This window comes from Aotus nancymaae, unplaced genomic scaffold (assembly GCF_030222135.1).
Source record: "Aotus nancymaae isolate 86718 unplaced genomic scaffold, 86718_ANA_hifiasm-v0.15.2.pri h1tg000099l, whole genome shotgun sequence".
In the NCBI taxonomy this organism is placed as follows: domain Eukaryota; kingdom Metazoa; phylum Chordata; class Mammalia; order Primates; family Aotidae; genus Aotus; species Aotus nancymaae.
Genome location: NW_026988514.1, coordinates 8,912,231 through 8,939,601, shown reverse-complemented (window position 1 = coordinate 8,939,601; position 27,371 = coordinate 8,912,231). Strand labels below are relative to the sequence as shown.

At 45.2% G+C, this 27,371-nt stretch overlaps 1 protein-coding gene across 2 annotated transcripts in view; it reads left to right on the top strand.

The window, feature by feature from the left end:
- Positions 1 to 27,371, top strand: part of FRMPD2 (FERM and PDZ domain containing 2) — a 126,593-nt gene that overhangs the window by 88,727 nt on the left and 10,495 nt on the right. Inside the window, exons 3-11 of one of the 2 annotated variants that reach the window (XM_064370056.1) lie at positions 6,043 to 6,060; positions 6,662 to 6,867; positions 9,610 to 9,714; positions 11,507 to 11,600; positions 12,479 to 12,564; positions 13,930 to 14,077; positions 15,822 to 16,036; positions 18,027 to 18,125; positions 23,065 to 23,408. In XM_064370056.1, coding sequence (XP_064226126.1) covers positions 6,043 to 6,060; positions 6,662 to 6,867; positions 9,610 to 9,714; positions 11,507 to 11,600; positions 12,479 to 12,564; positions 13,930 to 14,077; positions 15,822 to 16,036; positions 18,027 to 18,125; positions 23,065 to 23,408 — 1,315 coding nt within the window. The remainder of the gene's footprint in view (positions 1 to 6,042; positions 6,061 to 6,661; positions 6,868 to 9,609; positions 9,715 to 11,506; positions 11,601 to 12,478; positions 12,565 to 13,929; positions 14,078 to 15,821; positions 16,037 to 18,026; positions 18,126 to 23,064; positions 23,409 to 27,371) is intronic. The other variant, XM_021676254.2, reaches the window with a different exon arrangement.

Below are 27,371 nucleotides of genomic sequence, written 5' to 3'. Positions count from 1 at the left end.
TTCTTGGCTATGCAGGCTCTTTTTTGGTTCCATATGAAGTTTAAAGTGGTTTTTTCCAGTTCTGTGAAGAAGGTCACTGGTAGTTTGATGGGGATAGCATTAAATCTATAAATTACTTTGGACAGTATGGCCATTATCACAATATTGATTCTTCCTAACCATGAGCATGGAATGTTTTTCCATCTGTTTGTGTTCTCTCTTATTTCGTTGAGCAGTGTCTTGTAGTTCTCCTTGAAGAGGTCGTTTACCTCCTTTGTTAGTTGTATTCCTAGGTATTTTATTCTTCTTATAGCAATTGTGAATGGGAGATTGCTCATGATTCGGCTCTCTGTTTTTCTGTTATTGGTGTATAGGAATGCTTGCAATTTCTGCACATGGATTTTTATCCTGAGACTTTGCTGAAGTTGCTTATCAGCTTAAGGAGAGTTTGAGCTGAGACAATTGGGTCTTCTAATATACAGTCATGTCGTCTGTAAATAGAGACAATTTGATTTCCTCCTTTCCTAACTGAATACCCTTTATTTATTTTTCTTGCCTGATTACTCTAGCTAAAACTTCCAATACTATGTTGAATAAGAGTGGAAAGAGAGGGCATCCTTGTCTAGTGCCAGATTGCAAAGGGAATGCTTCCAGATTTTGCCCATTCAGGATGATACTGGCAGTAGGTTTGCCATAAATAGCTTTTATTATTTTGTGATAGGTTCCATTGATATCCAGTTTATTGAAAGTTTTAGGTGTAAAGGGCTGTTGAATTTTGTCAAAGGCCTTCTCTCCATCTATTGAGATAATCATGTGGTTTTTGTGTTTGGTTCTGTTTATGTGGTGAATTACATTTATAGACTTGTGTATGTTGAACCAGCCTTGCATTCCCGGGATGAAGCCTACTTGACCGTGATGGATAAGCTTTTTGATGTGCTGTTGCAATCGGTTTGCCAGTATTTTATTGAAGATTTTTGCATCTATGTTCATCATTATGGAGATTGGCCTGAAGTTTTCTTTTCTTGTTGAGTCTCTGCCAGGTTTTGCTATCAGGATGATGTTGGTCTCATAAAATGAGTTGCAGAGGTTTCCCTCTTTTTGTATTGTTTGGAATAGTTTCAGAATCATTGGTACTAGCTCCTTTTTGTATGTCTGGTAGAATTTGGCTCTGAACCCATCTGGACCTGGACTTTTTTTGGTTGGTAGCCTGTTAATTGCTGCCTCAACTTCAACCCTTGTTAAGTCTATTCAGGGTTTCAACTTCTTGCTGCTTTAGTTTTGGTAGGGTGTAAGTGTCCAGGAATTTATCCATTTCTTCCAGATTTACTGGTTTATGTGCATAGAGTTGTTTGTAGTAATCTCTGATGGTAGTTTGTATTTCTGTGGGATTGGTGGTGATATCCCCTTTATTTTTTTTATTTATTTATTTTTTTGCATCTATTTGAGTCTTATCTTTTTTCTTTTTTATTAATCTGTGTAGTGGTCTGTCTATTTTGTTGATCTTTTTGAAAAACCAGATCCTGGATTTATTGATTTTTTGAAGGGTTTTTTTGTGTCTCTATCTCCTTCATTTCTGCTCTGATCTTAGTTATTTCTTGTCTTCTGCTAGCTTTTCAGTTTTTTTGATCTTGCTCCTCTAGCTCTTTCAATTTTGACAATAGGGTGTCAATTTTCGATCTTTCCTCATTTCTCATGTGGGGATTTATTACTATAAATTTCCCGCTAGACACTGCTTTAAATGTGTCCCAGAGATTGTGGTACATTGTGTCTTCATTCTCATTGGTTTTGAAGAACATCTTTATTTCTGCCTTCATTTCATTGTTTATCAGTTGACATTCAGGAGCCAGTTGTTCAGTTTCCATGAAGCTGTGCAGTTCTGAGTTAGTTTCTGAATTCTGAGTTCTAATTTGATTGCCCTGTGATCTGAGAGACTGTTTGTTATAATTTCCATTTTTTTGCATTTGCTAAGAAGTGATTTACTTCCAATTATGTGGTCAATTTTAGAGTAAGTGCTATGCGGTGCTGAGAAGAATGTATATTTTGTGGATTTGGGGTGGAAATTTCTGTAGATGTCTATTAGTTCTGCTTGTTCCAGTTCTGCATTCAAGTCCTGTATATCCTTGTTAATTTTCTTCCTCGTTGATCTGTCTAATGTTGACAGTGGAGTGTTAAAGTCTCCCACTATTATTGTGCGGGAGTCTAAGTCTCTCTGTAGGTCATGAAGAACTTGCTTTATGTATCTAGGCACTCCTGTGTTGGGTGCATATATATTTAGGATTGTTAGCTCTTCTTGTTGTATCAATCCTTTCACCATTATGTAGTGTCCTTCTTTGTCTCTTGATCTTTGTTGGTTTGAAGTCCATTTTATCAGACACTAAAATTGCAACCCCTGCTTTTTTTTGCTCTCCATTTGCTTGGTAGATGTTCTTCCATCCCTTTATTTTAAGTCTATGTGTGTCTTTGCCTGTGAGATGGGTCTCCTGAATACAGCACACAGACGGGTTTTGACTTTTTACCCAGTTGCCAGTCTGTGTCTTTTGATGAGGGCATTTAGGCCATTTACATTTAACATTAATATTGTTATGTGTAAATTTGATCCTGCCATTTTGTTACTGGTTGGTTGTTTTGCCCATTGGTTGACGCAGTTTCCTCATTGCATCATTGGTCTTGACCATTTGGTTCATTTTTGCAGTGGCTGGTACTGGATTTTTTTTCTGTGTTTAGTGCTTTCTTCAGGAGCTCTTATAGGGCAGGTCTGGTGGCAATGAAATCTCTCAGTAATTGCTTGTCCATAAAGGATTTTATTTCTCCTTCACTTGTGAAGCTTAGTTTGGCTGGATATGTGATTCTGGGTTGAAAGTTCTTTTTTTAAGGATGTTGAATATTGGTCCCCACTCCCTTCTGGCTTGTAGGGTTTCTGCTGAGAGATCCGCTGAGTCTGATGGGCTTTCCTTTGTGGGTAACCCAACCTTTCTCTCTAGCTGCCCTTAGTATTTTTTCCTTCATTTCAACCCTGGTGAATCTGATGATTATGTGCCTTGGGGTTGCTCTTCTTGAGGAGTATTTCTGTGGTGTTCTTTGTATTTCCTGTATTTTAATGTTGGCCTGCTTTGCCAGGTTGGAGAAGTTCTCCAGGATAATATCCTGAAGAGTGTTTTCCAGCTTGGATTCATTTTCCCCATCCTCTTCAGGTACACCGATCAAGCATAGATTAGGTCTTTTCACATAATCCCATATTTCTTGGAGGCTTTGTTCATTTCTTTTCACTCTTTTTTCTCTTTTTTTTTTGTCTTCTTATTTCATTGAGTTGATCTTCAATCTCTGATATCCTTTCTTCTGCTTGATCAATTCGGCTATTGAAACTTGTGTATGCTTCACAAAGTTCTTGTGCTGTGTTTTTCAGCTCCATCAAATCATTTATGTTCTTCTCTAGGCTGGTTATTCTAGTTAGTGTTTCATCTAATATTTTTTCAAGGTTCTTAGTTTCTTTGCATTGGGTTAAAACATGTTCTTTTAGCTCAGAGAAGTTTGTTATTACCCATCTTTTGAAGCCTGCTTCTGTCTGCTCGTCAAAACTGTTTTCTGACCTGTTTTGTTGCCATGCTGGTGAGTCGTTGTGATCTCTCTAGCGGGGAGAGGCATTCTGGATTTTGATGTTTTCATCCTTTTTGCGCTAGTTTCTTCCCATCTTCTCTGAGTGGACGTCCTTTCTGTTAAAGTTGGGGTTATTTCTCCTGTATGAGGCTTTTTCTTTTTTTTAAACACAGGTGTCAGTGTGCCACTTAAGACAGTCTGTCCATTGTCTGCCTGTGGAGGCGCTACTAGGCTGCCTCATTCTCAACCAGGCTGCTGTTTATTCTTTGTCTGGTTTCCGTACTGGTGGGCTTAGCCCCACCTTCTCAATGGTGGGCTCTTTCCTTCTGCTGAGCCTGCTGTACTCAGGTGGAGGATGTGTTAACTGTGAAACTCTCCTGGGAGAGGGATTCCGGTTGCTGGATCTTGTCGGGGAGGGGCCTGTCTGGTTATATCTCCCTCCCCGCTTTCAACTCTCCCTTCTGTGGGACGGGCAGTTCCTTTTTACAAGCTTTCTTGGTATTAGTCCAAATCTCCGCCCTGGTCTGTGCTAATAAGGCACCGGTCTGGCTGGGTCTGCCGGCCTGGGCTGTCGCCTGGGTCTGTGACTCTGGCTGGTTCTCAGCAAGGCAGTATTTTCCTGGTCTGTATACTGCTGAAGTCTTGGAGTAAATTGCTGTATCTGATTCTGGGAACCGAGGAGATGATGCCCTCCAGATCCTCCATGCCTGATACGCTTTCCAGGTGGGGCAGTGCCCTGCCTCGCTTCGGCTGGACGCCTTTGGGCTGCTTTTGCTGCCTTTTTTGGGGGTTAATCCAGCTGTTCAACCAGTCCCTTTAAAACAAAACCAGTACCTAGCTCAGAGATGCAGATATCGCTCTGGTTCTGTCTCACTCAGTGGTAGCTGCACTCCAGATGAGCTTCCTTTCAGCCATCTTCCCCCGGAGTAAAGCATTTTTTAAATGATGCTTTTCTTCATCCTTTGGATAAGAATGAGAGAGCAACAACTGACTATATCAAAGGATAATATTGTTATTTTTGTTAGGAGCAAGTTTGAGGGCTTGGAGGAAGTAATGGGGGAGGCTAACATCCCTTTTCCCTAGTTTCCTGGGACCACTGCTGCTTTTTGGTTGAGTAATCCTGCAAATTAACAGCAGACTTCCTGCAAATTCAGGCTCACAATTGCTTCCTCACACTCTCTCCTTTCTGTGGTGGTTCAGCAATCCCTGTGTTTTCTTCCATACCCTCCACTGACGGGAGCAGTCAAACCCTCCCATGTATTGTCAGGAAACACAATACAGGTGACTGAATCACAATTCAGCATAGTCCAAGGATGGCCTGCTGTGATGGGGGTTGTCAAAAAGCAGCACTTGAGGTCTGCTATTCTCAAACCACAACCTCACATTAGAATTCCAGACAATGGGTTTCCCACAATGGCTGGGAATAAAATGTCCTTTCACTGTGGGGCCCCAGCCATCTGTTGGCAATGCTGCCTTCATCATGGTGGGGTTTCCTCATGCAGCTGGCCACTGCTGGAGGAAGATGTCTCCATGGCGATGCTGGCTGGGTCTTTCTGGCAGAGATTTGACTACCATGACTTTCTTCTATTTGGTTGGGTTGCTGTTAAGGCAGCTGGGCTAGATTGGAGGTCAGGATCGGACAGATAAAACGCTCATCATGAGCATCTGTCATGGTCTACAATATAAACTGAGTTTTAGTTACCTAAAGAAGGTCTCGCAGCTCATATGTCTACTAGGCAGGACACCAGTTGCAGCATGGCTTGACTTTTCAATTTAATCATAAGTCCCATCCTCACCTCTCATGGAGGATGTGGAAGAGAATGAGCTGATGCTTATGATACTACCAAAAGGACAATGATGGCAGAATATGTGAATGAAATGGCCAGAAATATAGCATTACGAAACAGTGGCCCTGCCACTCCCTGCTGGATACCTTAGATTTGAAGAATTTCAAATCAAATTCATTAAATCAAATTTATTCAAATTGAATTCATTCAGCATGTGAGTTTGGGCACTCCCCTGAGTGGTAATGAGTATATCAAAAGTAGTAAATCTACTTGTATCTAGATCTAAAGAAAATCTAACTGTTATGCATTCCTCCCACATATATTTGTTGAGCAGCTAATAATAACATATTAACAGTAGACGCATTTATTGAGAGTCTGCCATGTACTAAGCTGTGCGTACGTGTGTGTGTGTGTGTGTGTGTGTGTGAGAGAGAGAGAGAGAGAGCCATATATATATGAGGGAATATATATTCTATCATATATGTGTGTATTTTTATCTTTCTTTTCATATGTAAAATATTTTCTCTGTATGTAATCTCTAAGCCTCATCAATTCTACAATATTATTGATATTATCTCCACTTTAGATACAGGAAAATTGAGGTTGAGATATGTTAAGTACCTTGCCCTAAGTTTTTCTATTGATTCACAACCCTCACATTCTTTTCTTTGTTCTATGCCAGGTCAAGAGTCAGACACGGGTAAGCAGGAATCAGTGTCCCAGCCTTCGCTCACAGGGGTCTGCAGTCTGGTTATTACCAAGCCTCCCAAAAGGACCTGATATGTTGGTTTTTGGATCACATGGTGATTGCAGATGTGCTCAGTGAGGTCTCCAGGAGGGGCTGTGTTTAAGACACTGCCCACATGCTGGCTGTAGGATTTGGGGCAGATGCTTAATCGTTTTGACTCTGTTTTCTCATGTTTGAACTGGATTACACCTTCCTGGTGGGTCTGCTGAGAAGATGGGAAGATGTCTATATCTTCCTATGTGTATGTACATCTAAGGTGCCCATCACATGGCCAGAGCTTAATAAGGGAAAGCTGGCCTTATGAATTTGTTTTGAGCCTGTGCATTCATAGTTGGGTCACTTAAGCTCTATCTAGGTTTCTAAATCACATGTAGAATCTTCCCTTTCTCTAATCTAAATGCAACATCTTTCAGGAGGAGCTAAATTCACATTGTTTCCGAGCCACTATAGAAGACCTCTTGGTCATTGGAGGAAAACTCTGTGCCCACATAGCGATGCCATCTAGAAGCCAGCCTTTTTAAGCTGTTGACTTTTTCTTGGCCTGTTTTTATAGGTGTTTGTGGAAATACCCCAAATGAAGAAAAGAATAGCACAGCCAATTCTGGGGTCTCCTCTACAGACATCCTGAGCTTCGGGTACCAGGGAAGTTTGTTGTCACACACAGAAGACCAGGACAGAAATATTGAAGAACTAGACATGGCTGGGGCACGGAGCTTAGTGCCCAGGTTGAGACATCAGCTCTCCTTTCTGCCATTAAAGGTAATCATCCTTGGTTCACTTTCTAGATCTGGAGGAAAGAGAACAGGCTGTGGAGCCCAACAGCCTGGCCCCCAGGCCCTTCCTGCTCTCTGTTTGCCATGTCAGGTGGATGGAAGTTACTTGGACCCTTTGAGCCACAGCTTCCTCATCTGCAAGTGGAAGCAAATGCCTTCATGGCATGGTTGTTGAGAAAAATGTACAGGAGAAGGCAGAGTTCCTAGGGCAGTGCCTGGGTGCAGGCTCTGTATGGGCGCTATGGAGTCCTTAGTCATTAATTATAATTGTTATGGTAATAACAACATGAGGAAGTTGATTGCTGCCAATGGCAAGGCATGGGCAATCAGGCACCTCCTATTCTTGTCCTCGAATTGGTCCTCAAGCTGGGAACTCAGTGGCTTTGCTCTTGACCATACCCCGTGGAGGAAGAGGATGGGACCTGGTGTAGGTGTATGGAGGGCTGTGTGCCCCAGTCCCAGCTCTGCAGTCCTTTGCCATCTCTTTGGACTCTGGATGGCATTGTCTCCTTAGGCCCCTCCAAATCCATGCCCCAGCCTCTCCATTCAACTCTGGGCCCTGCACAGCTGGTGCTCATGGACTGAGTCAGCTTCTGTGTTCTGCTTTGTTCTGCCCAGGAGAAGCCTTGAGAGGAGCCTGCAGTGGTGGATGAGTGAGGACAGGGTGGCAGTGCTGGGGTCTCAGCGGCACACCCTTCATTCCACTCTTTCCCTAGGCTGACACAGATTGGCTGTGTCCCTCTACAAAGAGCACAGCTCCTATCAGTGTCCATCAACCACTCCCTTCTCTCGCCCCTCAGGCTCAGGGGTGGTCACAGCACCCAGTGTCTCCAGCCCCAGGTGCTGAGCTGTTATTAATGGTTTCTCCAAAGGCTGCCAAGATCTTTGAAAACAGGTCTTCCATGACTTCTCCTCTCTTACTCAGGCTGAGTGTATGCCCTTCTCATTCTTGCTGGGACAACCTGCCGGTTGAAACAGGCAGGTTATTTCACCCCTTTCAACCTTATTTCTCTTTTTATGACGGAGGTAATGATGCCTGTCCTCAGTCATGGAAACTAAGGTGCTGTGCCTAGTGTTGGGAAGGAAACATTTGTTTTTCTTCTACTCATCTTAGCTTCATCAGCTGAGGCCCCATAACAGAAGACAGATTAATGAGAGGAAAGCAGGCACATGTATTTACTGTAAGTTTTAGGTGACGTGTGAGCCTTCATATGGAATGAAGATCTGAAGAAACAGGTCTCCCTGAGTATGTTTTATAGTGGGCTTGATGAAGAATGGAGAGTCGTGGAGAAATGAGATAAGACAAAAAGCAGGATTATGTAAGCTGGGGGGAACTCAGCGAGGCCTGCTTGTTCGTATTCCTCTCTGAGTCCCTGTGTCTTCCCAGATAAGATGCTCCATTTTTCCGGATATAGGGAGGGTGTTCTCACTTGAGGGTCTTATGCCCTGCTTCAGGGGAAGGTTAGAAAACCTTTCCTAGGTTTTAGGGCCTGCTTCAAAGGAGAAGGGCAGGGAAAGGTCAGAGAAACCTTCCCGCACACTCTGTTTCTCCAATTCCTTCAATGCGCCAAGGTGCCCTATTTTGAGGTAGTGTGTCTTGACCCCTATCACAAGGATCTGGCATGCAATAGGTCACCATGAATGTCAGTGCCTTCCTATTTGGCCATGGTGCTCACCTGGACTGCACATCCCATGAAGAATTGGTTGCAGGAGGTCGGCGGAAGAACAATGATAGTAGCTGCCATTAACTGAGTGCTTATCTGTGTGCCATGTAGTGTCCTGAGCACTTTATATGTGTTAGCTCATGGAAGCTCCATGGTAACCCAATGAGATCATTCTTATTATCAACCCCTTTTATAGGTGGGAGACCTGAGGCACAGAGAGCAAAGCAGCACACCCAAGCTCTCCCAGGGAGCAGGTGACAGAGCCGAGACTGGAATCCAAGGGACTGGCCTCCAGAACCATAACCTTCACCCCAGGCCTTCCTCTGGGAGGTCCTGTGTGGCAGAAAGCAGGGCAGAGAGGCCTTCAGGCTGGGGCTTCTTTGGTGGCAAACCTGCGAGTTGGTTTCCAGGGCTGGGAACAGTTGAGGGGAGCAAGGGAGCTCTAAGGCCATGCTGACCATGGTGTAGGTTGTAGGACCCAGCCCAGACAGCGCAGGCTCTTCTGGGTCACATGGCCAGCTTTGTGGCCAGATGACCCTGTGCGGCATGGTGGAGTTTACATTCTTACTTCAGATCTTACCCTCAGCAGCTGTTTTGCTCCTTGAATTTTAAAATTTAGACAAAATACCTTGCCATCCATGGGGTGTGGAAAGTCTCTAAAATAATCGAGCCTTCGTTGTTCAGCTTCCTCCAGCTTGTTTATTTTCCTGTGTGTTACTAGAATTTTCTGACATGCATGGTGATTAGAAAGCACTTAGTAAAGGGAGCAGATAGGACAAAAGATTCCATCTTCTAGGCATAGGGACAGCGGAACATGAGCAGTGACTCAAGCCTTCTCTGCCTAGAAATGGTGTCAGCCCAGCCCAGCACTCCCTCATCTTCCTCTTGCCATGTCTGAGGTCACATGGAGAAGTCCTGATAAAGTTGGAAATGAATCCCCTGCTGGTCTAGTCCAAATCCCAAGCTCTTTCTGAGGTACAATGCTGCCTATTCCTGAGAGCAGGTGAGAGCTAAGAGGTGCCATCTGCCTTCATCTCTTTTTTATTTTTGTTTGTTTATGGCAGGGTCCTGGTTCTTCTTGTCCTCTGTCACCCCCAGAAATCAGTGCTGGTGAAATCTACTTTGTGGAACTGATTAAAGAAGATGGGACACTTGGATTCAGCGTGACTGTAAGAGTTTTTAGGACAGCTTGAAAAGCAGTTAATAAGATGTCCTTCCAGAGCCTGGGTGGACGTTCCACTCAAATGGCAACCTCTGACAGTGTGCCCAGCAAAGTGTGCATAAGTGCAAGGGGTGAATAAAGAAGTCAGTGGGGGCCTGCATTGGGGGATGAGTTCAGAGACAAACAGAGAGTGAGTAACCTCAGGCTGGGCAGGGCATGCACTAGGGAACTCCAACCACATGGGGATGTAGTGTGGGCAGAGTTGAGCAATGTGTCCTGCCTCTAAGGTCAAGCTGGACTGCAAAGAGAGGGAAGCAGAGTGGGGCTTCAGGGACACAAGTTAAAGGGGAGAGGAGCAGTCCACTGTCATCTGGCCAAGGATGGTTGGGGCAATCCACTGTCATCCAGCACAGAATCAGTGTAGAGTCTTTTGCTCAGACCTCCCAGGGCCAGACCTCCATCAGGACTGGCAATTTGCATTTGGTTTCTGAGTTCTACCTGGTAGCCCCTTGTAGAGGGAGATCACCTGAGCAACTGTGATTACCCAAGAACTTGGGGAATGGCACACACAAAGCTGGTGAAAATCCAGTCGGAGGTTGGAAGGTGTTGCTTTTATTACTGAGCATTGAAAGTGATCCATTCCCTTGAGACCCTGGAATGGGTCTAGATTTCAGAAATGTCACTGTTGGATTTAATTGTTGATGAGAAATAGAATGGCACCTCCCATCAAAGTAAGGAAATGCTATGGCTGAGCAAAATTTCCACAGGAAATTCGAGACATATGTGGATGGAGGGCAACCTTTGCTTTCCCCTGTGATAATGCTGTGCACCTAAAGCAAGGATATTTGTTTTGTTGGACCCTAAGCTTGCAATGGAACTTGTCCTCAGTAGATGATTTTAAGGGATCAAGTAAGAAACCAAGCAGTAAGGCTCATGAATCCATGTAGAGTGAACAGGCTGATACCAAATATGGTCAATTTATTCTTGGCTTGGGGTAACAGCCTTATCAGACACCAAATATAGCTATTTCTCATCCAAAAAGCTCACTAAGTTTTGGGTTATTCACAAATATATATTTGCTGAGAAGAGGTTGGTGGTTTCCTTTGGCTGGCAAAAACTTGGATTTTCTTTGCAGATATTTAATTTCAAAAATAATTTCTGAAATGTCTCACTCAAGTCCAAATGGCCGTTAAACACATGAAAAACACTCAAACCCAGGAAAAGCCACAGGAATACAAATTAAATTAAAATGAAATTTAAACTTTATATCCACCAGCTTGGCCAAATATAACTGGTGGAACATAGAAAAATGGTAACTGTCATACAAAGCTGGTAGAAATGTGAATGAGTATGTCCATATTCACATATGAATGCAATCTGGCAGCATCTATTATAATGAAAAATGCACATATCCTTTGGCCCATCAAAGCACACAAGACGTGCCAGGCACAAGCCTTCAGGCCCGGAGCCGTATCCATCTACATTGGTCGCTACCTATAGAGAGATAGTGGTGCATCCCATGTGACCAGTTGCTGAGCACCTGGCATGTATCAGTGCTTGGGCTGGGGACATGCCCAGATCTCTCACATAGCTTCTATTGTTAAGCTTATGAACACCTAATCTTATTGCTCCGTGGAGAATACAATTAAAATAAACAAATGAATACAGAAGACAGTGCCAGTTGGAGGTGAGGTCATGGGTTACAGTGGTGGGCAGGTGGGGACTCCCTTAGCTGGGGAGGTTGGGGAGGCTTCAGGAGGAGGACAGATGGGTGGTGAGTTTTTCATTGTGTTTTTCAGGGTGGCATTAACACCAGTGTGCCCTATGGTGGTATATATGTGAAATCCATTGTTCCTGGAGGACCAGCTGCCAAGGAAGGGCAGATCCTGCAGGGTGAGAGATGGGGTTGCATTGAGAGCTCTGGGCTCTGTGGTGAAAAGAGCCCTGGACTGGGAGGGGCAGCCTCCAGGCCTTGTCCTGCTCCCTTTCTGAAAACTCCTGCAGATGATTGCCTCTCCAGGTCATGCTTTCCTTACCTGAAAAGGGGGTGATAGAACTTGCCCCACCCATTTGATAGGTTGGAGGGTCTGCAGCGGCACACTGGGAAACATAGGTGATAGAAAAATAGAAGCCTTAAAAGACTTGTATTGTTCTTTGGCCTTCATAGAACACACTGCTTCCCTTGGAGGACAAGTGGGCCTCAGTAGCCCTACTCTCACATCCAGGGAGGACACCTGAGCCTTCTCTCTGCCCTTGCTCAGCTCCCACTGCCCTGATGGAAGGGGATGATTCTTATTGGTCTCCAAAACTGCCAGAATTGAGCCAAAAGGAGAAGCTAGGATCTTACTTATCTCCATCTCTTCTGGAATTCTGGTGTCTCCAGCATCAACCATGTCTCCCTGACCTTTTTTGAAACAAAAAAAAATACATCCTGGAGATATAAATATCTAAGCGACTTGAAAATACTTTCAAAAACAGTTTCACAGGAAAACAGGAGGAAGGATAAGGTTGAACAGAGCTGGCTCAACCATTCTGTGAGCCAATAATAGAAAGGCTTTTATATCCCTGATCTGTGATGTGCCTGAGAAGGAGGGAGGGAGGCTGCTCAGAGTGGCAGGATTCCTGCTGACTCCAGTGGGATGCCTGGCACCTCTGCTTCCTGTCCTGCTTCTCCAGTCTGCATGGAGGGGCACCAGACAGTGGCCTCACGGAAGGGAACTTTCTGCAGCCCCAGGTGCCAGGTCATGACATCACATCCATCCCTTTCCCAGGTGACCGGCTCCTGCAGGTGGATGGAGTAAGTCTGTGCGGCCTCACCCACAAGCAGGCTGTGCAGTGCCTGAAGGGGCCTGGGCAGGTGAGTGGACCATTACCAATCAGCTTCCCTTCCTTCTGGAGCTTTCCTGGACAACATCAGAAGCTGAAATTGCCTCTGAGTGGGAGGGAGGCAGGCAGAAAAGACGACTTTTTCTTTGTTAGTTTTTTTCCTCTTCTATTTCTTCTGCTTACCCTCACTTTTCTATAGGGATGTGAAAGCCAGGAGGTAGCAGACAGATGTTTCCAAGTAAAAAAACTCACCCCCTGTAGACAGGCTTAGAAACTTACTGGTGGCTTGCCTGGGTTCTGAGAATCAGACAGCGGAACAGAGAAGATGGAGTGAAGCGACTACTCCAGCCTGGCTCTGTCTGCCCCAGCCCTGCTAACCCTGTGTCCATGGGCTCTTGGGCCTTCTTACCTTTGATAGGATGACCCCACTCTGCTTCCTGTTCATGCCATTCCCCCTCACCGTGTGTGGTATCCACCAGGGCCTGGGTCAGAGTACCCTGGGATTCTTTTCCTCACAATGAGGTAGGAATTCAGGATGCCAAGAGCAGAGCCATTCATCCTTTGTGTCCCCTTTATTCCCTGCCCCACAGTAACTCAATGTTACCCTACTGTGCCAAGTCCTCTGCCTGAGGGTAGGAGTCTCTAACTGCCCTAGTGTTCTGGGCCACAGAACTGGCATCATCCTCTCTTAGCAACTAAAGAGTCAACAGAGATAGGAAGGATTCCTGAGGGACCTTCCAGCAAGCTGTGGGGCAGTGTTCCGGCCACTTTTTGCTTTCTTTCCCAAAGTGGTCTTCTGGTGTCTGGTGACATTTGCTTATATTAGTGACTTTGGTTGACCTATCCTGAGAACAGAGTCATAATTTATTGGCAGGTGTGCAGGCAGGGTCCAGTGAGCCAAGGTAACTGGAACTTGCCACAGCCCAGCGGGACACTGGCAGTGAGAGGCGGGTAGCGGAGGGGTTGGGGGGGTACTGGGGAGTTGTTCCTGGTGGGGAATGTTCACGACTTAGAAACTTGATCAGGGAGAGCTGGACCACTCCAAGTGTGGCCCCTGGCAGGTTAATGGAGGGTGGTGTTCCCTGTTCTGAGGGAGCCAATGCGAGGGGAAGAGTGTTTTAGGAAGAAGGAGGAGGGGAAGTGAGGGTGAGTGAGGGAGGAAGATGAGTGTGGCACTGTGTATGTGAAGTGCAGGTACCTGTGTGCTTCCAGGTACACTTGTCTAATAAGCACTGAGAAATCTGGGTCTAGATCCCAATGCATAGGCTAGTAGAGAGATTCCAATGATGCTGCTTAGAGGAAACATCTGATAATTAGGAAGCATTTGCAGAGTCAAGGGAGTGCCTCCTGGTTGCCATGTGAAGTGCAACCTGAGTTTGTCCACCCTTCCTTCTAGATTGCAAGACTGGTCTTAGAGAGAAGAGGCCCCAGGACTACACAGCAGTGTCCTTCTGCTAATGACAGCATGGGAGATGAACACACGGCTGTTTCCTTGGTAACAGCCTTGCCTGGCAGACCTTCGAGCTGTGTCTCGGTGACAGATGGTGAGAGGAGAGAGAATTGAGTGTTACTATTGTCATGTTATTGTGTGCCGCTTTTGAATTGTGGGGTCAAAAGGGAAAGGCAGGAAGGCTTCCTCTGGGTTCCGAAAGGAAAGCGAGCCATGGGGATTATGCTGAGATCGGCTTTCTCATGGAAGTCCATCTCATGGAATAGGTTTCTGGAAACAAATACATTTTCCCAAAATGATTTCTAGGCATCGTTTTGCTGCCAGCTTTCCTCAGTCCTCTGATCAGCCGCCAGAATGTTAATGTTCGTGTGAGTGTTTAGGATAAAATTGAGTGAAAGGGTCATACATTTTCAGATATATTTGGCTTCACAGTCCAGCCTAGTCATTTGTAATAAGATTATCTGAGGAATGACTAGGCAGGTTGGGAGGGGAACGTTCAGGAATCTAACCTTGTTATTGGCACCATTTTAAAAAACAAATGCACAATTAGTTTAGAGGGATGTAACTGCATGTTTTCCGATGGGTTGCCCCTCTGCACTTCCCTTGTGATTTTGATATTTGCCAGGAACACATTTATTTCCTCAGTAAGAATGATGTGGACCTTAGCCATGTTTTAGTTCCTTCATAGAGATTTTCTGGTTTTGCTACAGGAGATGCAAAGCAGATTGAATGCAAGGCAGCCATAGGGTTGGGGTGGGGCAAAGGGGGAACACTTCTGCTTAAATGAAATCTCCTGTCCTTACCCCTTGCTCACTCCCATGGGGACTTTGAGAAGCTGACTCCGATGAGCGGAGGAGGCCTTATGGCGATGGTAGAACTGGTCATGAGACACACCTTCACGTAACTGCTTCACATGCTTCCACTCTTGCCCTGGTGAAAGTTTGCAATTCTGTGCTCTGTCCCTCTGTTCATTGTTGCCAGCTGGGTTGCTGGTATCGCAGAGGCAGTCCAGAGGAATCTTTGGTGGACAGACCATGTATGTGGCCAGGTATGTTCATCCTTGGTGCCCAGAGGCAACTGTTTTGTCTTATGGTCAGTCTACACGGGTAAACAAAATGGCAGCTAAAGCATTGTCCATAGAGTTGGCCAAAATTTTCTCCATGGTCTAATTAGGAAAAATTTAGTTTCAAGCATACTACAAAATGACTAGGGCTCTAAAGGAGTAATAGGAATATATGTGATACAAGTTTTAACTAAATGCCAAGAGCATGTTGTATATGCCGATCAACTGTGTCTTTATGAATAAAGATAGTTGAGCTATCTGTAATTGTGCTCTTCAGTATGGCAGCCACTTGCCACATGAGGCTATTGAGGACTTGAAATGCGACAAGTCTAAATGGATAAAATATATATTGGATTTTGAAGGCTTAGTTTGTAAGAATAAAAAATATCTCATTAATAATTTTTTCATATTGATGACATGTTGAAGTAGTCATATTTTAGATATATAGGGTTAAATAAGATTATATTGTATTTAATGTGTTTCCTTTTACAACTGTTTTATTTGTTTTTTTTTTTTAATTTGCTGTTTTATTTTAATGTAGCTATTTGAAAACTTCAAAATGGCATTTGTGGTTTGTATTTATAACTCACATTATATTTTATTGGACAGCACTAATCTATAACATACATAATGTATTCTGTCATAAAATTTAGCAAAAGAACTATTTTAATGTAAAAGAAACAATCCACCTACTTGATAATTTGCATTTTGAGGCTGGTCAATTTCACTTGTAATCTACTGAAGAATTTGTTTTTATCAATATCCCACACTGCAGGTCTTAAGTTTGAAGTCAAACTAAAAAAGAATGCCAACGGTTTGGGATTCAGTTTTGTGCACCTGGAGAAAGAGAGTTTCAGCCACCTCAAGAGTGATCTTGTGAGGATCAAGAGGCTATTTCCAGGGCAGCCAGCTGAGGAGAATGGGGCCATTGCAGCTGGTGATATTATCCTGGCTGTGAATGGAAGGTCCACGGAAGGCCTCATCTTCCAGGTGCCGGGGGTATGGGCAGTGCAGCTGTGTGTGCAGGCTGGCCCCAGCTGTGCCTCTTGCTGGCCTGCCACTGTAGGGAAAACTCTGGGCTCTCAAAAATCACACCAGCAGCCTGGATTTTAATCACGTAAAGAGTAATTAGTGGTACCCTCTCACATTTAATTTAAAATCTCTGTTTTTAAACATCTGACCTTGAGGCAGCCTTGCTTCTCACTGGGTTCATGAGTGAAGCTGAAGATAAAGCCCTGGCCTTTGTGCAGGCTGGTGCCTCTTCACACACATGCTAGGAGGTGGGCGTGGGGCTGAAGGGACTGGAGTGGGTCCCTTTCTGCTCTCCTTCCCATTTCTCTACTAAATTTACAGCTTTTGATACATTATTACACTGATTGTCCTGCCTATGATCTAAAATGTAATTTAAGAAAAAGAGAGAGTAATGAAATATTGTATATATTAGACAGAGTCCTGGAAGAAAATTGAGTCATTTGAGGAACATTTAATAAAGGTGTGGGCAGGTTGTTAGGAAGCTCAAGGGAGCATGTTGTGGCCTGGGGCTGGGCAGGGTAGAATGCAGTTACCCTACCCTGAGGCCAAAGGGGATGAGAAAGAGCAGTTTTCCCACCCTAGGAATGGAGAGCCAGTGGAGGGCACTCGCTGGCATAAGCTCTCGCTTTGGCTGAGGTTGTAATCATCCCATGGCAACCTGAAGGGAGGAATCCTGGAAGCTGCAATGACCTCTGCACCTCCCTGTCTCTAGTCTGCTGCCATGTTCCCCTAGCTGAGCCCAACAGGAAGCTTCATGCAGCCCTCATAGGTCAGCTTCAGAAACACAAAGCAAGATGGGCAAAGGGGAACAGTGACTCTGGGCGGGGCAGGTGAGAGGTTTCTAGAACAGCATACACTTGGGTTGGAGGGCATGCCTTCATCCATCCATCTCCTGATCCAAGAACCCTTCTCTGAGAACCGCTGCTGGGCTGGCAACTCTATGAGAGACTGAAGACAGAGAGGAGGATAGCTCATGCAGTCTCAGAGCTCAGGGACAGAAAACAGCAGTGATAGCAGGAGATATGCATCCTGTGAGATGAAAGCCCATGCTGCAGTGCTCACACCAGTGAGCCAGGAAAGAAGTACATCCCTTGGATGTCAAGGACCGGGGAGTGTCTGGATCAGTAGTTCTCAAGCAGGGATCATTTCCCTCTCAGGGGACATTTGATTAAGTCCAGAGACATTTGTGATTGTCACAACTGACGAGTGCTCCTGGAATCTAGTGAGTGGAGACCAGAGATGCTGCTAAACACCCTACGATGCACAGGGCAGGCATTCCAACAAGGAATTTTCCAGCCTGAAAGGTCAACAGTGCCAAGAGTTTGAGAAATCCTGGCCTAAATAGGAAATGGATGCTATCAAGGCAAACTTGAACCCTGGACATTGAGAGGGTGGCTTGGAGCAACATATTTAGCGTGATGGGGGCTTGGGACACAGGTGCAGAGGGGAGTAGATGGGAGAGAGGGAGCTGAGGTGAGAGACAGTGGCAGACAGAAACGGGATCTGTGTCCTATGCCTCGGAGCTTGCATTGAGGGCAAAGCAAGTCAGCCAGAGTGTGCAGCAGGGGAAGGACTCAGTTATATCTGCATTGTGGAAAACTATCCTTAAGCACTGTGGAGGGAGGCAGGTGGGTGACACTGGTGAAGGCAGGGAACAGAGAGGTTACTGCAATATTACAGGCGAGAGGTTCTCAGAACTCAAGCTGCACAAAGTTGATACACAGCCCAGCGTCTTCCATCTTCTTTGTGGAAGCTGCAGGCCACTGACCTTGGTTCCTTGTATTTTGAAAAGTTAGGCCCACAGTGGTGTTCTCCGGAGTTCTCTGGAGTGAGAAATGGATCAAGGTGCAGTGGGGAGGAGCCAGCGCCTGGGACACAGTGGGGAGAACATCGCTGCATCCCCAGTGACGCAGGCCCAGATCTAACAGTGGCTCTTTGTTTCTCGTAGGAGGTGCTGCATTTGCTGAGAGGGGCCCCACAGGAAGTCACGCTCCTTCTTTGCCGACCCCCTCCAGGTGCGCTGCCTGAGATGGAGCGGGAATGGCAGGTAGGCTGCAGCGTCTTCTATTCTCTCTACCTGGCTCTGGTTGAGCCCCCATTTTCCTGACTCTAGGGTCCTAAGAGGATTGTAGGTAGGTTCAGTGCCACCTCCTTTCACAGGGCCAGGAAAATAGCTGGCTCCCGAACCTCAGTAGGTCTCCTTCCTCTCCCTCATTCTGCCCCTCCCAACATTTGGGTCTTACTGTAGATGTTTACATGTTTAGACTTTGGCTGTGAAACTTTCAGGGCCAGGTTCTCTGGAAGCCCAGGCATCAGAGAGGCGGGCCTGGGAGGAAGGAGAGTAGACAAGAAGCAGACCAAAGGAATTTCCAATAAGAATTTCCATTCTGGGAGGTGAAGTGGAAAATAGGATATATGATTACCCTCCTAAGCATGAAATAGGCATGTGAGGTCTAGTGCAAAGAAGAGAGGCATTGGAATCAGGAAATTAGGAAGTGTCACCTTGACGTCTATATTAGTCAGGTTCCCAGAGAAATAGAACAGCTAGAATGAGTGTGTGTGTTTATATATGAAGAGACTGAGAGAAAGAGAAAGAGATTTCTTTTAAGGATTTGTCTCATGTGATTATGAGGGCTGGCCAGTCCAAATTCTATAGGGCAGGCCAGGAGGTTGGAGACTCAGGGAAGAATTAATAGAGAAGATCAAGCCCAAAGGTGATCTGGAAGCAGGACTCCTTCCTCCTGGGGGAGGTCAGTCTTTACTCTTAAGGACTTCAGCTGACAGCATGGGGCCACCCCATTACAAAAGACAAGCTGTTTTACTCAAAGTTTGCTGATTTAAATGTCAAATCACATCCAAAAAGAACACCTTCACAGTGATGTCTGGATGGTGTGTGACTGCTTATCTGGGTACCATGGCCTAGCCAAGTGACACATACAATTTCCCATTGCCATACCTTCTTTGGAGTCCCTAGGAAACAGATTTTGCAGCAGCGATGTGAATGCAGGAGGTTTTATGGGGTCTGAACTTAAGAACATCCCCTGTGAAGGTGACGGAAGTGGGGCAGGGCAGAAGGAGAGATCAATATGCAGGTATAACCAGAGCCTCAGCTGATCCTGGAGAGCCCTGGAGCAGAGGTGGCCCCTTGGAATTTCCCTGAATTGGGGCAAGAGAACCTGTGCCTTTGCGTATTGTCTTAACCAGCTCTGGGGTGTGGGCTGCCCCAAGGGAGGGTAGATGAGGTGGTGGGGTGAGAGTCTCAGTCCTGGAGGGGATCTGGCAGTTACCTGGATCACCTGTACCTGCTGTGCTGCTTGGGCCTGGGGCAGTGCCCTATCTTCTCTAGGCCTCATTATTCCTTATCTCTAGGATGTGGATAAAAATGATCACTTAATTGACTGAGGGTGACACCATCACTAGGGGCAATATAAAGGAGTTGATGACCCGGATCCTGTTGATGCTTAGAGTCCAAGACATCATTTGACATAACCTCTAGGGAGAGAAGAGCTATGGGAAAGATATCTGAAAGTTGCTGGTTTGGAAAAGAAGGTAGATGACAGCAATTGTGTTAAGAAACTGAACCAGGTGAGAGAGCGCCAAATTTGACACACACAAATTCAGGCCAAGGTGCTGGGACCCTGTGTTTCTGTTGAAATATCTAGGAAATCCCAGGGAAAAAGCAGCCTTTCCAGTCTAGAGAATAGCCCCTCCCAGAAGAGCCCATAGAGATCTAGCAGGAAGGGTGCAGGTGAGGTGTGGTGGGTGAGCTTTCCCTCCTCGTATCTGAAGGCCAAGTAGGAGAAGGATTGTGATTTGTCCGGGTGGCTCCAGTGGTCAGATTGCAGAGCAAGAGGCAGCAGCTCTGGGGAGTAAGCATGTAGTCCACCAGGTTAAACAGTTCTGAGGAGGAGGCAGCCATACCCACATCTGGGGTAAGGGTATTTCAGGCAGAATAAACGGCATGAATAAAGGCCCTGATATGGGAATCCATTTGGATAGTTGAGGGACAAAAAGACAACAGGTGTGCTTGGGTCGTCATTAATGAAGCAGAAGGAGAAGAAGTTGTGGAGGTGGCAGGGACTGACCCTGGAGGGCCTTGGAGATCAGAGGAGCATGATACCACCATCCTGCATGCAGTGGGAAGCCACTGAGCTGGCATGCAGGGTTAAGCAGGAAATGCCCTCCTCTGTTCTTCAGAGGGGTCAGTCGGGTTGCTGGTGGACAGGGACTGAAGGAGGTCAAGCAGTAGTCATTCAGGTCAAACATGATGTGGCTTGGACTCAGGCCATATCAGAAGAGTTGTTAAGAAGCAGCCAGATTTGGGATACATCTGGGAGGTGGAGTCCAGGAGACGACTTTGTGATTAGGCATGGGTACGAGGAAAGAAAGCAATCAAGCTTTGGCATGAAGAAGCCTCAGGGGAATGGTGGTACCACCAAGGCAGGGTAAAGGATGGGTAAGAAGGTAAAAATCCTGATTTTCCTGATTCCACCACCTCTCTTCTTTGCACTAGATCACACATGCCTATTTCATGCTTTAGAAGGGTAATCATAGATCCTGCTTTCCACTTCATCTCTCTTAGTACCGGTTACCAAGAGAGGGACTGCTTACAGGGGCTGGGGAAGGTCATTTGGGGTGCATGGAGGAGAAACAACAGTTCTTGATAGCGCATAAAACTGAGATGTTTATAGAGTATCTAGTGAAGATGTCTGTTAGGCAGTTGTGGAGAATAGGTAGGGGGTCAGGGCTGGGAAAAGTGAATTTGGGAGTTGTCAGCATATAGAGATTGTGTAAAGCCTTGAAATGGTTGAGATCACCTTGCGAAAGAGTGCAGATATGGTCAAGAAGAGGGCTAAGAAGTCAGCATAGAGCACACCAACATTGAGAGACTTGGTACAGAGATGGGACAGCATATGAGATTAAGATGGGGCCTGGGAATTGGTGGAAAAACCAAGCAAGGGTGGGGCTCACGGTGAACTCCATGTAAGTGGGGCAAACCAGCAAGGAAGCTCTCCGGAAGGAGGGAGGGACCCACTTTGTTGAACTTTGCTGAGAGAGAGAGTGAGAGGACAGATAATTGTTCTTCAGCTTTAGAAAGATAGAGGTCACTGGGGGCCCTGGTGTGGGCTCTTTCTATTGGGTGGTAAGGATAGAAGGCTGGTGTGAGTGGGTGCAAGAAAGAAGGAGGGAGGCATGGAAAGCGAGAAGAGACACTCATCTAAGAGGCTGCCATGAAGTAGAGCACAGAAATGGGTGGTGAGAGGTGGAAGGTGAAGCTGGGGTAGGGGTACAGGCTGCTCAGTGGAATTTTCTGTGGAAGATGAAGAGTTCTCATCTGAATATGTCCATTCTCACTGTTAGGGCAGAGGCAAGGTCGGGGTGGAGTTGTTGGAAGCTTGAGGAGAGACACAAGATGAGAAATAATTTAGAGAGCAGAGGTAGAAAACTGAATTGATTAAGGACACAGAGAAAGATCATCTGGAAGTCTTGACTGCCCATTTGACATCTGTAGTCATACAGTTGAAGCGAATCTAGTCAGAGGCTCAGAAGCAGGTAAGGTTCACACAGTTTTAGTAGGAATTAAAATAGAAACCCAGAATCTGCAAGTAACATGTGATGACGGAAGAGAGGGGCAAGGAGGTGGGAGCTCAGGGTCTTCCTTGTCTGTAAGTCAGCAATTAGGGGCAGAGCCATGGAATCTAAGCAGAATAAGAGGCACACCAGAACACGTGTGATAGGGAAAGGGAGGTGGGGTGATGATGAAAAGCAGCAGCTCCATAGACTGGAAGTCTTGGAGCAGGGAAGGACCACTGGAGAGCGTGTCCAGGGACAATGAGCTGGAAGGACAAGATAGGTTAACAAACAGATTTTGGAGGTCTCTCTAAAAAGTGCGAAAATGTGATTAAAATATGTTCTATTTTATGTCATCCATTTAAAATTTCGATTTTTAGTGTGTCCTATATAAATGTCCACAGTCTATCAGAAGAGTAGTAAGTGTTTATGATTTATAATTAAATAAATTTGCACGTTTGGGGGTGTGTCCCTCTCATTGCTAAAGATGTACAATCAGAAAGGTAGGGAGACCACTCGTTGGGGTGGTTCCTCTTTTGTAGGTGAGGGCATGGGTGGGATCCCAGCCATGGGCTCTATTACATCAGGGATAGATATCATGGCATGGAAGTGCTAGAAGACAATTTTCAGGAAAAAGTAAAATCATGATTCTCGTACAGATATAAAAATGAAAATGTTAAAGATTTTATTTAACTCATTCAATGAGGGGACAAGGCAGATGTTAAAACTGGCTCAAAAGAGATTTCAAAGGACCCATTTATTTATAGAATTGTAAAATAGCTCAAAGACAGTGGAGACAGCTAGAATCAGAGAACCCAGCAGATTCTGCTGTAGATAAAAAAGAGTTTTCTACTGAAACACAGATTGTTTTTTTGTAGAAGGTTGAGCAGTGGCAGCAAGACATAGCACATCATCAAAATCAGAACCTAAAGGCTGACAAGGGTGTGAGGAGATGAGACGAAGCAAGTCACGTCTGGGGAAGTGAAGGGGAGACCCAGGAAAGAACCTTATCATGATGGGGCGGGAGATGGGGACAAGCTCTGCCATGAGCGATGAAGATGAAGACACTTATAAAGAAAACATTTCTTATTAGAAAGTGGAATAGAGTCATTGCTTTGCATATTTATCTTTCATTTTTATCTTTGTCTAAATTTAGTGCAAATATTTTTCATTAAAAAATAAGGCTCATATTTATTGAGAGCTTCCAAAGCCCCCCAGGCTAAGGTGCCTGAGTGTGTTGCCCAGGGTCCGGCGGGAGCATGTGGAGGAGCTGGGATGCTATGGTGATAGACAGAACTCAAAGCCCACCTTGTAACTGCTCTGATCTACAATCATATGGGGAAAAAAGCTTTCTATTTTTTAAAAAAAACATTGAGCAGCATGGAGCCACTAATCAGTAGCATTTCTTTTAATAGACACCTGAACTCTCAGCTGACAAAGAATTCACCAGAGCAACATGTACTGACTCATGTACCAGCCCCAGCCTGGATCAAGAGGACAGCTGGAGGGACAGTGCCTCCCCAGATGCAGGGGAAGGCCTGGGTCTCAGGCCAGAGTCTTCCCAAAAGGCCATCAGAGAGGCACAATGGGGCCAAGATAGAGAGAGACCTTGGGCCAGTTCCTTGACACATTCTCCCAAGTCCCACCCTCATTTATGCAAACTTCACCAAGAAAGGGACGCATCAACATTGGCGACCTCTTTGGAAAAGGATGTGAGGCAAAACTGCTATTCAGTTTGTGATATCATGAGACTTGGAAGGTAAGAATCACCACATTTGCAGATATTTTGTAAACTGAATGCATCTCATTGCTAGAAAAGTATAATCAAGCCATCAGTAACTATGCGTGGATGTTTTTTGTGCCCAGCACTGTTCCAGGCATTTAGAAGACAGGTTGCAACAAGAGAAACACTAGGCCTGGAGCTGCTGAGACCACCTGTGAGCTTTTGGGAAAAGCAAACCCTACCCAGACCACAGTAGTCTCTAATATGTCTTGGAGGCTATAGATGGCAGGCCTCAGGTTTTCTCCTGGCTCACAAAACTTTGTCCTGTATCCTCCATGGCCTCTTAAAGCAGTGTATTAAGAAAGAAGTTCTTATATGCATCCTCACTTCTATTGCTAATATGATGATTTATTAACATCAACTTTTTATTGCTAATATAAGCTTTATTAATATCAGCTTTTTTTTTTAAAAAAAAGATGGGTCTTGCTATGTTGCTCAGGCTGAATTCAGAACTCCTGGGCTCAAGTAATCCTCCCACCTCAGCCGGTCAAGTAGCTGGGTCTACAGGCACCAGCCATCATGCCTGGCTACACCAGTTTTTGTTTTCTGAACACATCTATATCTTCAAGACCACCCTGCGACATTCACTTTCACAGTCATTTTTAATTTAGTCTGCATTTTTGTGCCCATCCATCTGTAAGTATTTCTTGTTCTCAGAAATACTGTGCTGAGGGAACACATGGTCTTTGATTCAGTTTGACAAGTACTTATTACACAAGGTGCTTGGAAATTTGTAGGGAGCAGACAGAAGGCTGTACATGTAGGGCAAGACCTGCTGCTAGGCGTTTGCCAGCCAGAGGTCTGGGTACAACGCAGGCAAATAACAAAGGGCACTCGTTTGTGTGTGACACTCTATAAACCCACTGAAATTAAATGGCTCTCATTTGGTGTTCATCCTGGAAGACTGTCAAAGGTAGATGCATAGGGAATGGTAGTCCCTGTGAAGCATGAAGCAGTGGTGTAATGGACCTGGTGAGAGCCGTGACAAACAGGAGCCAGGCATGCATTCCCTAAAACCACCCTGATAGAAAACTTTGAAGAATGCTATGTCAGCCAAACAAGAGCTAAGTGGTTTGCAAAGTAGAACAGGGTGGGCAAGCACATTCATCAATGACATTCATATTCATTGTCTGATAATGTATAACATAAGTGTATTTATAGTTCCTTACAATTGCAGTCTAGGCAGTAATTGACATACTTGATAAAATAATAACGAAAATAACCTAGAGATTTGTCCAAGGACAACCATTACCATGATCTTAAAGGAACTGTACTTTCCTGTAGGCAGGAGGCACTTGTTTGGATATTTAAAGGTTTTGCTGCCAGATAGTTTGGGATAATAAACAGAGACCCTGGGAGCTGAATTGTAAAGTGCTCTGGGTATAGGTATAAGCTGGGAATTTGCCGTAACAGGTACCTTTAATTTAATACAGTCAATAGCTATTTAAAATGGTATTTTAAACTATTAGTGTAGGCAGTCACTGTTTCATTCATTGAATTACATAAAATCAGCCTGTTCAATATAAAACTGATCTAGTCTAGCCTCAAACTCCATGCTGGAATCTGCTCCGTCACATTCCCGAAGAAGGGGTTCCAGCTTTTGCTTGAAAATCTGCAGGGATGAGGAACTTGCTACCTCTTGAGTGACCCATTTTGTCATCATCTAGTTATTGATCAAAAGTTCTTCCTTGTATAAAGGTGAAATCTTTATGCTGTTATACTGTTCCTATGAGACTAGCATTTAAAGTTAAACATTTTGCATACAGCATGGCCATAAGTTCAAGCCTCCTAACTTCATCTGAAGCTCAACCAAAGAAAAAGTGATTTGCTCCCACAGAAAGCGAGCAAATACATCTTTATGTCTTCTGCTTCCAAGTCTGGATACCTATCTCCACCTATCTTTTAGCATTCTCTCTCTTTTTCTTTTTTTCATGAAACATCACATTATTCTGTTTTGCTGAACCAAATTAAATTTGCCTTAGTGGCCCTTTTTGCAAGGGTATACAGATGTCCAAAGTCTGTCATTCTTGGAGGGACTGCTCCTTCTAGAGCTGCACGAGTCCCAAGGGCTTGTCCAGAGCATTCCAGGGAAGTCTCCGATCTTGTCTGTCCTGAATGCTCGTCAGGCCCACATGGTCCATGCAGCCATAGGTGAACTGTGGGCAGGCTGCCTCACTGTTCTCAGTATCCTGGCTCTCTCAATGGCCAACCGCTCCCCTTTCTCTTGCTTCCCTGTGGTGGTTCTGGTGATGACTGCTTTTCTGCCTTCTCTCATTTCCTGGCTTTATTTTTACCTCGTTTTCTCTCCCTCACTTAGGAACCTTCCCTATTCTCTGAAAGAACTCAAACCAAGTCCGCCTCTCCTCCAACAGGCCATCAGCTCGCATTTAATGCACACATAGTTAGTGGCTGCCCCCTACAGGAAGAAAAGAGGGGTGCATGCCCTGCAGTCCCTGGACACAGTTCTCCCAGCTCCTGGGTAGAATATGAATCAGGATTTCAAAGTAGGATTGAGGTTCTTTGCAGAAGACTTACAAGTGTTTGTGGCTCAGTTCTGAGGTGACTGTCGCAGGCCACTGCCTCTTAGAGTCTGTCGTCTGTGAGTCAAGCTCTGAGTCTTGCTTGGTTTCAGCATTGCCACTTACTAGGATGCCTGGAGAGTTGCCTTCCCTGAGCTGGAGGCTTCCCAAATGTAAACGGGACCATGACGATTCCACAGGGTACTGTGCGGGTCAAAAGAAATAGCACATGCAGGGTGCCGTCACAGTGTCTGGCATGCAGTAAGAACCCAATGCAAGTCTGTTTTCCTTCCCTTTCCTGAGCTATTTCCAGCTAAAGAACAGGTCTCATTTATTGAAATTCCCAGCAAGTTGCCGGAACTTACCATCTGCCAGGTGGCAACTTCCTACAGCCAGATGGCTGCCAGCACCACAGCAAGCCCAAAGTGTTCATGGAGAAGATTCGATTTCACTTTTCCTTTCTTGTTCTCTTCTTTTCTCACACTCTATATCTAGAGATTTCACCGTCTAGTAGTAGATCTTTATAAAAATATCTTGTAATAAAGCAGTACAGTATATTTTTACAGAGGAGAGTTGGTTTATGCACCTATTAGAGGAAAGGCTTGGCTGGAGTCACATCTTCTATAAGGTTAGTACCTAAAAGTAGAATAAGGCAACAATCACATTAAGTCTCATTACTCTTGAGACATCACTTTGGAAGGAATGATGTTATTTGTCCCTTGATGTGGGAGCAAATCACTTTTTGTTCGGTTGAGCCTCAGACAAAGTCAGGAGGCTTCCAATTATGGACCATGCTGTATGCAAAATGCTTGTCTTTAAATGCTGGCCCCATAGAAACAGAGACAGACTGAGAGGATGGAAGATTTAGTTCTCCCACTTATGTGCACTTCGGGGCTTACATTCATTGGTTGGAAAGTTGGTCTTTGCAGAATGTTTAAGGTTATCTTTCTCTCTCTTTCTCTCTTTGCCTAGCACATATCATTAAACGCATGTAAGTAAAATGCACGTAAGTTCAGCAAGCATCACTTTGTGAAAGTGATGGTATAAATCCTGATGGTCATTTATTTAAGAATGCAAAATGAAGCAGGAGTCCTTGAAATGAACCTAAAGTTATGATATACCTTTTGGGGAAGGGCACTGCCTGGAATAGCAAAAGATAATTAGGAGGCCAGAGATCTCACGCACCTGCAGCTGCCAGGCCAGGTGTGATATCAGAGTAGTTAGGGAGGGATGCAGCTGCCAGGTGAGGGAGCTGTTCTGCCTGCTCTTGGGTTGGAGTGTGGCTGAGGGGAATGAGTGAGGTGGATGCCTGGCTAGCATCAGTAGTCTAACACACAGCAGAGCCTGGGGCAGGCTAGGGCCTGGGTGCTGCCTCTAGCAGGATTCTCTATACACCTTATAGGCTCCCAGGGGTACCTGC